This window comes from Bubalus bubalis, chromosome 7 (assembly GCF_019923935.1).
Source record: "Bubalus bubalis isolate 160015118507 breed Murrah chromosome 7, NDDB_SH_1, whole genome shotgun sequence".
NCBI classification, from domain to species: domain Eukaryota; kingdom Metazoa; phylum Chordata; class Mammalia; order Artiodactyla; family Bovidae; genus Bubalus; species Bubalus bubalis.
In genome coordinates this window covers 51,035,908-51,048,459 of record NC_059163.1, presented here as the reverse complement: position 1 = coordinate 51,048,459, position 12,552 = coordinate 51,035,908, and the positions used below count along the sequence as shown (strand labels likewise).

The 12,552-nt window shown below is 39.9% G+C and overlaps 1 protein-coding gene across 2 annotated transcripts in view; it reads right to left on the bottom strand.

The window, feature by feature from the left end:
* The window catches only part of CORIN (corin, serine peptidase), a 282,930-nt gene that overhangs the window by 16,133 nt on the left and 254,245 nt on the right, over positions 1-12,552 (bottom strand). For both annotated transcript variants that reach the window (XM_044945906.2, XM_025290092.3), the window contains exons 18-19: positions 10,645-10,694; positions 10,315-10,489 (exon numbers count right to left, since the gene is read on the bottom strand). In XM_044945906.2, coding sequence (XP_044801841.2) covers positions 10,315-10,489; positions 10,645-10,694 — 225 coding nt within the window. The remainder of the gene's footprint in view (positions 1-10,314; positions 10,490-10,644; positions 10,695-12,552) is intronic.

Here is a 12,552-nt window from a genome sequence, read left to right as displayed (position 1 = left end):
TTTTCTGGAATTCTCTTGCTTTTTCCATGATCCACTCTATCTATCAGATCTAGACCCTTAAATCTATTTCTCACTGCCACTGTATAATCATAAGGGATTTGATTTAGCTCATACCTGAATGGTCTAGTGGTTTTCCCTACTTTCTTCAATTTAAGTCTGAATTGAGGGAGATGTGTAGAAATGTTATATTAGTACATTAAGTGTGTGCTAAAAGAATGAGTCGCTCCCATCTGGGTAGAAGCAAAAGAGGAAAGAGGACACAGGGCTACATGAAGGCCCCGCGAATCTAGTTTCAGTAAAAAGCACCCAGTGGAGAAACACAGGAACAAGCTATGTTCATGTGGTCCTTTTAGTAAGGAGTTAAATTGGGCTACAAAGATGAAAAACCAAGTCGAGCAGCTGAAAATCTTCAGCATCAGGGGGATTTTTTTCTCAGTGCTGTCAGACTTCAAAGCAACAGCAGGAAAAACTGGCCAATACTTAAAGAAGTTTGTACAAAGATCCTCATGCTCTGAGAGTGAGAAAGCAGGCAGACTGAAGCCAGGTGAAAAAAATTCACAATAACAATAAAAAAATAACTGAGGAAGGTGTTGAGACATTTTTCTTCTTTAATTCTCGCTCTAGATGCCATTTCATTACCAGAAATTCACATTTATTTTGCTTCATGTTTATACTCCTGTATTAATGATGAATACACATTATAGATAATGTTGAGATAATATGATTTCAACTCCTAATTCTTCAGTGATCACTCTAGAGAGAATACACAACTACTTGTATACTTCAGATACATTATGATGTCCAGGGGAATTTATACAGAATTGAAGGCATGAGGTCTCTGGACACAATAACCAATTTCAGTTTGCAATTTTCCACACTCAACTCTAGCTTAAACATAAACTCACCACATTTTCACTTAATTCAGCTGGCCAGGTTTAGAGATTTTCTTCTATCTTTGCCTCTTCTTAAAAAAAAAAAAAATAAATAAAATGTCATGCTATTTATTAAAAAAAAAAAAAAAAAAAGAGCACAGAATTTCCCCTTTTTTTAATCCTGAGTTTATTTGAATAACATACTATTTATCCTTTTTCAGAAAATAAAAATATATTTATAATTAATATTTGTGATAGAAATCACTCTGTTTTACAAGACTTACTCCACAAATAGCACAGTCAGATGGTGACTTGGAAGTATTAATAGTTTGAATAGCATCATTGCTGTTCTACAAATCTTAGGAGCCTCTTACTATTAATATTGCACCTGCCCTTGGTAATTTTTTTAAAGAATTCTCTGCAACACACACAGTGAATAGACTTTATAATAGAGTGACCACAAAGCAAATGCATAAAGGGCTGAGTATAAGTCAATAATAGCGAGTGTCAGACCACAAGACTTGCCATCTCCAGGGCCATCTGCCTCTCAGCTCCCACTCATGGCTGTTGCATTGGAATGTCCAGTGAGACCTGACCTTCAAATTGTTTCAGAGAAGCCAGAGTTCTGGATTTTATGTAAAGCATACATAGTTTGAAGTGCTGACTGAAAGTTTTTAAATGCATCCAACAAGCAAAAGAGATCGGATCTAGATTCTTCTTTAGTGTGAGATCTCTGTGGTTTCCAAGTATTTCTACATGTCAGTTAAATCATCTTCTCCCCAGTTATGAGGTGTAAATAGGAATGCTTATTCCATTCCAGAGTAGAGAAAGCAGTGACTCAGAGCAGATGAGTGACTCATCTAAAGTCACAGAGATACTAAGTGATGGTAACAGACCAGAAAGCCTTTAAACCTCTAACACAACCTTTATTCTAAGCTTCTCTGAAACAAAGAGGAGGGCTCACAGGCATCAGCACAGGAATCAGGTATCGGCCACAGAGGGGAAAGCATGCACGATGGGTGGAGGCTGGCTGATGAGTGATAGGATGGCAGACATCAGATACCTTCTCTTTCCTGAATGTGTCCCCCAGATATGATGGAGATCTAGCCTTCAATGATGAACTTAAAGAAGTGAACAATTCTATCATCCCAGGGGCCAAAAAAAGCAAGAGAAGGGGATAGGCAGATACACATCCTAGACCCTGAGAATCAGATTAAAGAATGTTTTGGATAAAAGGACAATGTGTCCAGAGATTCGTAACGCAAGTACAGCAAAACAGACGGGAGAATTTGAGTTCCAAATTCTGAATCAGCTAATAAAGTAAATGTGACAACATATGAATCTCAGAGCTTTGAAACTGGAAAGTTTATCACAGAACAGTGGCACAAAATTGTAGCAACTGTCAAAAAATCTTAGTCATAGGAACCCCCTTCCACCGTTGCTGGGAATTTAAATTGGTACAGCCACTAAGTATGGAGGTACCTTAAAAAATGAAAGCTAAAGCTACCGTATGATCCTGCAGTCCCACTCCTGGGAATATATCTGGAGAAAACCATAATTTGAAAAGATACATATACTGCAATGTTCATTGACACACTCTTTGTAATAGCCAATACACGGAAGCGACCTAAATGTCCACTGACAGATGAATGGATAAAGAAATATGAATAATACTCAGTCATAAAAAAGAATGAAATAAAATCATTTGCAGCAATATGGATGAACTGAGAGATTATCATACTAAATCAGACAGAAAGACAGATATCATATGATACTGCTTATATGTAGAATCTAAAAATAAAGTACACAAATGAATGTATAAACAAAACAGAAATAGACTCACAGACACAGAAAACAAACTTATGGTTACCAAAGCGGGGAATAAATTAGGAGTTTGGGATTAATATATACACACAACATATAGAATAGATAACCAACAAGGACGTACTATTTAAGAAGAGAACTATACTCAGTATTTTGTAGTAATCTCTAAGGGAAAAGAATATAAAGAATATGTATATGTATAACTGAATCACTTTGCTGTACATCTGAAACAAACAAAACATTGTAAATTAACTTATTTCAATAAATTTTGTTTTGGGCCATGCTGTGTGGCTTGTGGGATGTTAGTTCCCTGACCAGTGATTGAATCTGGGCCCCTGGCGGTGGAAGAATGGAGTCCTAACCACTGGACCACCAGGGAATTCCTTCAGTTCAGTTCTGTTCAGTCACTCAGTTGTGTCTGACTCCTTGGGACCCCATGGACTGCAGCACACCAGGCCTCCCTGTCCATCACCAACTCCCAGAGTTTACTCAAATTCATGTCCGTTGGGTCAGTGATGCCATCCAACCATCTCATCTTCTGTTGTCCCCTTCTCCTCCCGCCTTCAATCTTTCCCAGCATCAGGGTCCTTTCAAATGAGTCAGTTATTTGCAAAAGGTGGCCAAAGTATTGGAGTTTCAGCTTCAGCATCAGTCCTTCCAATGAATATTCAGGGCTGATTTCCTTTAGGATGGACTGGTTGGATCTCCTTGCAGTCCAAGGGACTCTCAAGAGTCTTTTCCAACACCACAGTTTAAAAGCATCAATTCTTCTGTGCTCAGCTTTCTTTATAGTCCAACTCTCACATCCATACATGACCACTGGAAAAACCATAGCCTTGACTAGATGGACCTTTGTTGTGAGGGGGGCTACCCCATGTCCAAGAGCAAAAGGAATTCCTTATACTTCAACAAATCAATCAATAGGGGGAAAAAAAAACAGGAAAAATTAAAATGGTTCTTAGCAAAATAATGTGTGGGAAGAACAAGAAAAGAGGATTTATATCTGGGTAAATATTTAATATTAGTACTAAACTATTTGAACTTTCCTTAAAGTTCAAAAAGATCATTAAAAAAATTAATATTAAAAGTAAACTATTTGAACTATTTGAACTTTCCTTAAAGTCCAAAAAGATCATTAAAAAAATTAATATTAAAAGTAAACTATTTGAACTATTTGAACTTTCCTTAAAGTCCAAAAAGCTAAACTATTTGAACTTTCCTTAACTTCTAATACCTTCATTCAAGGAGAATGATCTTCAGAAAACATCCCAGAAGATTCATCTTCCATGTGATAAAACTGTTAAGTGCTTAATACACTGAAGTGTGGAGTTGATGCCTGATCTAAGACTATGGGAGGAGTCAGTAGTAGATAAGGTAACATTTCCAGTTCCACCATAGACTGGATGGTTTAAACAACAAACAGTTACATCTCATAGTTGTTGAGGTTAGAAGACAAAGATTAGAACGCTAGCAGGGTCAAGTTCTGGTGAAGACTCTCTTCCTCGCTTATAGATGGTGATCTTGATGTATCTTTACACGGCACAGGGAGAGAGGGCCAACTTTCTTGCTCTTCTAAGGACACTTATGCCATTCATGGGGTTTTACCTTCATGACCTAATCACCTCTCAGGGGCCACAACTCCTAATACCACCCTCTTGGGGGTTGGATATTAAACATGGGGACACAAATGTGCTGTCCATAACACACCTGGAGAACTAAAACGTTCAGTATCCTAAAGAAGGAGAAGCTGCAAAAAAAAAAGAGAGAGAGAGGTGGGTGGCAGGATAGGTCAGTGACACAAGAATTTTCACTGTTGTTTTAGAAGAAAAGTGAATAAAGTATTTCAAAAAGGATGTAGTCCTCAAATACTGGGGAGGGTTCCAGTAAGTTGGCAACTGAAAATTCACCATTGGATTTGACAAGATGGAAGTCACTGAGGACTTTGGTAAGTGCCATTTCAAGTGACCTTGATGAGAGCGCAACCGCGGGGACCTGAGGTGAGTATAGGAAGCGTAGGAATGGAGACAGCTACTGCAGGAAACCCTGAGGAGTTTTACTGTGAATAATAGCTGAAATGTGGCAATAATTGAAGAGGGATGTGAAGTTAAGAGAAGGAGGTTTAAGTTGGAACACTGAGACATATTTGCTGAAGCGAATGATCCAGCAAAAGGAAAGAAACTGATGGAAAACAGCAGTGATAATTTGAAAAACTGTCTTTGGAAAGATAAATGGGAATGTGGTTATCTTTAAATAGGAGCAAGGACACATCCTCCACCATTACTCAAGAGAAAGGAGGGAACATGGCCACTGGCATAGACATCTTGTTGGGATTAGGGGTGCAGCAAGGCCAAAGATATAATGATGTCTGTTTTCTCATGAAGAATGAGATGAGACCAGTGGAGGGTGAAGGAAATTTGGAGAGAGAGGAGAAGATGTCAAATAATTGAGAATGGAAAAGTGGCTTTACTGTGAACATATACTGATGGGTACCACGTTGTTAGATGCACATTTGAGATTCATGATCATACATTTGACACGAGCTTAGGTAGCAGTCAGGTGTGTGATATTCTCCAGCCATGGCCAGCTGTTCGGCTACAGGTGCAGAGAATGTGAATAGGTGGCTGCAAGACTAGAAGAAACAATAACTGCAAAGGTTGGAAGTGGGAAAACTCTTTAATGAGTTTCTGCAAGCCCCAGAAACGATAGGGATTGGCCCAAAGTTTAGGCCACCTGCTTGCCTGGATCCTAGACCCAGACATTTGCCACTGGAGTGGGTAGAATGCAGAGAATGCCTCTTTAGGGACAGAGAAGTTGGGAGCATGGGGTCAGGTTGGGGTCACCACAGTTGCTCACTCTCTGATGATGCTGGAAAACCACCCGCAGGAGACGTATGGATCCCAAATGGAGAATTCCTGTTTTAGTGGACATCAGTACTTGATGGGAATGGGTCAAATCTCTCAAGGTGACAGAATGGAAAGAACAGACTGTAAATGACTAGCATAGTTTATAAGTACCTAGAAGATAAAGAAGTGACCATGAGGACACCATGTGGGCTCAGTAATAAAAAGTCACACCCAGCCACTCACTTCTTTTCCTGATTGTATTAAAACACTGTTAGATCAGTACAGGTGGGTGAGCACAAGGGTTTTGTTCTATGGGGAATGAGAAAGAGAGCTGTCCAGAAACAGGTGAAAACATTATTGAGTATTATTAAGAGTCCAGTGGGTGCTGAAAGTCAGACATGACACTAAACTGCATCATTGGGTAAATGTTCTCAGTTCTAAAGAGCATAGGATTGAAAATATGCTATTCACATTGACTCTTAGTTAGAGGTCCACCTGATGTGTATGGCAGAAAGATGTAGGGGTAAAGAAGCTGAAGGTCCTAGTGGGAGGACTGAATGATACCAGGGTACTAGGTTAGCTGGGGAAAGAAAGAAAAGAGATGAGGAAGAGGCAGATGGACTGAGATAATAGGAGACATACAAATAAGCAAATGCAAGTCTTGGAGTAAAGAACTGGTGTGGTAGAAATCAAGATTTGGGTTACCTGGCAGGGTTAAGGGATGTGATCATATAGTGAAAGGATAGTTTTTCATGCAGGTTTCCTGGAGAGGAATCAGACACTTCTGAAAATTATGAGTTGTGTGCCAGCCTAAGAAGTTCATCCTTTAGCCTTTTGGAGATGGAATAAGGGAGGAAAACTGCTTGTTAAATTACCCCTGAAACTCAATGTCTTTCTTCCTTAGAACTGTGGAAGTTAAATTGTTATTAGGGCATCTGGGACTTCATTTAATCAACTTAGTACCTCAAGTTTTTAATTTTCCTTTGGGATTTTTAAATACTTCTCCATGGAAGAGCAAGACAACCTTGCCTTTGTTCCCCCCATGAATATAATTAAAAGAGACAGGCTTGCAAAGACCTACTGATGGGTCACACTGGGCCCTGCCAAAGTATGGGATCAGGATATGAAGCAAATCCCATTAATTATAGCAATCAATGATTCCTCCAGAGAGTAAGGCTTACAATTAGAGGTTTTCAAAAACTTTCGAGGCCACTGGAGAGACTGTAAAATAGAATCAAAGAGATCAGCACCCATTCAAGCAAAGACTTGCTTGATATTAGGCAATTTCTAACTTTGTATGGATAGGCCAGGCCCCAATCGACAGTTCTGTGAAATTCAGTTCCATAAAATTTCATCAGGGCCTTTGATAGAATATCTATGTCCTTAATTATAAACACATATTTCTTCTCTACTGCAAGGTTCCTCCTTAACTTCACAGATCTGTCAGTGGATCTGACATAAAGAGGAAACTTGGATACCACATGTGGGGATACAAAAGTGGCACATGAGCTGAGTGAACTAGCATAGAAAGGGTGTTGTTCCTTTAAAGAGCTGTTGGATTTGTTTAGGTAATCACCTTTTGATGAATGCACTTCCTAGCACAATCTTCTGCTTATCAAGGAGTTATAAATCAGAACTGGAAAAGACATCTGGAAACATCTGGCCCCTTCCAAAGCAATAACATTCCAATGTATTTCCTGACATACTACGCAGACTCTTCCTATCATTTGGTGTCGCTCTTACACATTAAAAGTTCTCAAGAGGAGGTTCTGGTTTGACTTTTTACATTATATTTTCCCCAAAAGAGCAATAAAATAGCTAGACATACACGTTTCCCTTTTATACTCAATTCTCATGTTATATTCTAATTATTTGTTTAGATGTCTGTCTCCTCACTGGCTTAGAATTTCAAGAAATTAAAGATGTGTTCATTTCTTTAACCCCCACATGAAGATGAATATATGTTCTGGGACTCTATCCTGTAGAAACAAGGGTACTAATAGGTGAGTAGCTTTTGTATAAGAAGATGTATTAAGTGTTGTTAAAATGAGAGTAAACTGGAACTAACGTGAATGTCCATCAACTCAGGAATAATATTAATAGAAAAAGTTATTGTGAGTCTCTGTGATGGAGTGTCATTTAGCTTTGAAGAAGAATGAGCTTGCGCTGCATCCGTTGACTTGGAGGGGATGTCCATGATGTACTGCCACGTGAGAAAATCAACCGGCAAACAAAAGTACAGAGTGAGATTTCAAATTGTAAAAATAAATGACACCCTGTGAAAAACAGGTGTTTATATCTGTGGAGGAACAATCTCTAGGGGTTACCTTGAGGATGATGAGAAAGTATAAGAGAAAGAGTGTGGAAGGAGATAAAAAATAGTCTAGCAAAATGCAAAAATACGCCATAACGCTAAGGGAAAAGTCAGAATGCATGTTTATAGTAATAATATATTAAAAATAAATATTTACCTTTATTGATGTCTTCATTGGTATCTGGCATAATTCTTAAGGCATTACAGAGACTATTTCAGCTGATGCCCCCACCAACACTGTGAGGTCAGGATTGTTATTTTCCTCATTTCACAGATGAGGAAACTGTAGCCCAGAGTAGTTTATAAATTGACCCACGGTCACACAGTAAATAGCAAAGCTGAGGAAATCCCCAGTGGCTCAGTGGTAAATAATCTGCCTGCAATGCAGGAGACACAGGAGACAAGGGTTCAGTCCCTGGGTCAGGAAGATCCTCTGGAGAAGGATATGGCAACCCACTCCAGTATTCTTGCCAGGAAAATCCTATGGACAGAGCAGCCTAATGGACTACAGTCCAGCAATAGCGTCACAAAGAGTGGGGCACGACTGAGTGACTGAGCACAGCACTGAGCACAGAGGAAAAATAATAATAGACAAATAGGCAACAAAATGAAACTGCATTTTTTTTCCTACAAATTAGCCTGGTTAAATGACAATAACCCATTTAATGAAGTGATAGAATTGTGAGTTTTTGTTTTAAATATTTGTTATTATTTATTATTGCCGTGCTGTGCTTAGTCACTCAGTCATGTCCGACTCTTTGCAACCTCAGGGACTGCCAGGCTTCTCTGTCCATGGGGATTCTCCAGGCAAGAATACTTTTAAATCAAGTAAAATTATTAAAAATAAAGGGAAGAAATGGGAAGGATGGTGGTTTTTAAAACAAGTCCTCACATACTTTGCCATTCCTCTCTGAGAGAAGAGCTCCATGTCTGGGCCCTCTGAATGTGGTGGGGCTATGACAGGTCTCATCAACCCCATAGCAGAAGGGGGTTGTGTGTCTTTGGTGTCTGGATCAAACAAGGTGACACAGCTTCCTCCTGGCTTCCTGTTTTGGGACTCTTGCTCTGGGGAATGCCAGCCACCAAGCTGTGAGTCCTACTTGGAGAGAAACAAAGGCCCCTGCCAACAGGCACAATCTACTCCCGGGTTTCACATGGCTCCAGCCCCAGAACCTTAAAACCTTCCAGCAGAAGCCCCTGACATTGCCAAGCAAAGACAAACCACGAGCTAGTCCTGTCTGGATGTCTAACTTCCAGAATCCTCCATGGGCATAAAACATGGTTGGATTTCATTGTTGTTACTACTGTTGTTATTGCTTGGTTAGGGCTTTTTTTTTTTTTTGCTCAGAAATTATATAATAACAATCTAAACCAACAAGGACCTTCTTCAGGGATATTTGTCAATCTGGCATAGATTTCCCCTTGGTCTTATTTTTCTGCTCCCCTTAGGTATATTTTGATGATTAATTTTATGTGCCAACTGGCTGGACCATGGTGCCCCAACATTTGGCAGACCACACTCCATAATGTGGGTGGGCCTTACCAGATCAGTTGGAGACCTTCATAGAACAAAGACTGATTCCCTCCCAAAGCAAGACAGAGTTGCCAGCCAGCACACTGCCTTTGGACTTTTACTGCAGCTCTTACCCGAGCCTCCAGCATGTCTGCCATCCCTTCACACTTTACATTCACCAAACCTCCAGTAACATTTGCCGATTCCCTGAAAACTTTCTCTCACTGGTCTGTTTCTCTGGGCAACCCTGACTAATACACATATTTTTTCTTTTACTCTGCTTCCCAAACTCCTCACCAATTCCTCTAGCCTCCTAATGTCACTATGCTGCTGCTGCTGCTGCTGCTGAGTCGCTTCAGTCGTGTCCGACTCTGTGCGACCCCACGGACTGCAGCCCACCAGGCTTCTCCGTCCATGGGATTCACCAGGCAAGAACACTGGAGTGGGTTGCCATTTCCTTCTCCAATGCATGAAAGTGGAAAGTGAAAGTGAAGTCACTCAGTCGTGTCTGACTCTTAGCGACCCCATGGACTGCAGCCCACCAGGCTCCTCTGTCCATGGGATTTTCTGGGCAACAGTACTGGAGTGGGGTGCCATTGCCTTCTCCCAATGTCACTATAGTATCCAAGTAAATCCCCGCTGTTTAACTTCATATGCATTTGATGTCTTTAAGAGGGCTAGAAAAGAGACTAATGCTGGCTGAAGAGTCAGTCTTCTTTACTTCCTCCTGCCCCTCCCTCTTCAGGACATAAATCATGATTAATACACATCTATTGCCAATAAATGAGCATGATAACACCAAGGGCAGAAAAATCTAAACAGACAAAGGCCAGGGAAGGAGATCAACTGTGACTTCTGCATTGAATTACGAAATGACATATGCCATTAAGAATGCCCAAATGACAAAAGATCAGATCCAGGCAAAGCAAAAGAAAAGGTGCAGCTTACCCCTCGAAGCAGTGGGCGACTGTCAGAACCCATTTCTTGGCAATGAGGACACAACCGCAAATGTGCCCACTGGGTTCACTCTGCAGGGAACACTGCCAGGGCCACCTTCCTGGGCGACTCGTCCGACCCCCTAGAATCCTCTTGTTCATCCGGGCAGCAGGGCGGCGCCCACAGTCTACCAAGGAGCAGGACAGAGGACAGACAGATGTGACTCATCACTAAACCCAACTGGATGCCTGCATCTTGGCTGTCATGTACACGAGATCATTTTTCCCCCAGAGCCAATCCAGTTAGGTTCATATACCATTGTTATACCATGAATTCTCTCACCTTGTTTAGTACACAGAAGAGAAATCTTACTCCTGCTGTAACAGGACTGCCTAGATTTGGAAACAAAAAAATGGCATAATATTAAGTTACGTATTTATTGTTTACTTCAAACACTTTACCAGTGGAAAGGAAAACACAGGTTGTACTTAAGACAGGAACTCTCAAGGCAGGGCTGTGGTCAGCTATCACTTTGGGGTGGGGGTATAGGAAGGATGTACTTTTTTAGTGTGTTTAACATCATGATAATATAATTTCACATTTGTGGGAAGAGAAACTACAGTTAGCCAGGCTTCTCCTATCACCTTAGCTGTTTGCCCCACCCAGAATATAAACTCAATGATTTTCAAAGTAGGGAGAGGAAAAGGAAAGGAACTAGACTGCTTCTCAGAATGTGTGATGAGGAGGGAGCATGTCAGATTTTTATGCTTATGGAGAGGGCCTGTATGTCCAAAAGAAACTGAGAAATGGTTTGAGAGAAATAATGTATTACTTCAAAAAGGTAGAGAACAGACAAAGGAACTGAATATTTAGACTAGAAGAGAATCTTGTAGAGACTTTATTACCTTTTAAAAAACTGTAGCTGATTTACAATATTGTGTTAGTTTCAAGTATACAGCACTGTAATTCAGTTATTTTTTCTGATTATATTCCATTATAGCTTATGATAAGATGTTGAATATAATCCCTCATGCTATACAGTAGATCTTTGTTGCCTATCTGTTTTATGTACAGTAGTTTGGACCTATTAATCCCATATTCCTCCTTTGTCTCTCCCTGCTTCCCTTTCACCTTTAGTAACCATACATTTGTTTTCTATGTTGCTGAGAACTTTCAGTGTTAAACTACGCATCTATGATTAGCTGACAGGAAGAAGGGGATTAAATTCATGCCATGTTACTCTAGGTGGCAGGATCAGAATCAATAGGTGGAACTTATAGAAACAGTGCATTCAGGAAAGCAAAGCTTTTTAAAAATCAGAGTTAAGTTTTGAAGGAAAACACATGGCCATGTTTAAGCATCTATCAATGTGGCTGCACAAGAGAATTCAGTTCAGGGTGTGATAAGTTTATATCACAAGGTTCTCTGCTAAGCATTTATTCCACAATGCAAATTTAAAGGAAAAAAAACAACACTTTGAGGCTATCAAATATACTAGGATGTGCGTAAAATCCTTGATCTGTCAGGAAAAAAAAAAACCCTAAGTATTAATTTCCACATTCCTTTTCGAAGACCTGCTATATTTTTTTTTGTTGCTAAATTTGCATGTGGATCTGTGTATACGATAAATTATATAATACAGAAAAAGCACATACACGTTTTACCTTCCCATAACCTGAAGTCCTATCTCCTCCTCACTCTGGTCTCATTATCCTTAGTTTCTTTGTAGCACTTCCAAATATGTGAAATTCATTCTGTTTGTTATTGCTTATACTCTCTCTTTTCACCTCTAAAGTGTATGTTTCCTGAGACCAGGGTTCTTGTCCCCCTTATCACTTCTACATCCCCTCAGAGCTCAACAATAAACCTGGTATAGAAAAGATAGCAATGATTAGCTGTTATCTATTAGATCTTAAAATCATAGCTTTTAGGAATAGGGAAAGATCAAAGACTATCTATCTGTCTTAACTCTTATTTTAAAAGGAAATTGAGGTTGTGTGGGATCACACATCTAGGTAGTAAGGCAGGACTAGAATTAGATCCACTGACTCCTCATTTCAAGTGACCTTATCTATCTATCCATCTACCTATCTATCTATCTACTGACCTAGAAGGGCTTTCCTGGAAGTTCCAGTTTGGGAGAACAAACCACTCTGTTGGAAGATTCAGGTCATTGTTTTGGAGAAGGTGCTTCAGTTGACAGAAGCGGAAATTTTCAGAAATTTGGTCACAGTTTTGTCTATAGGGAAA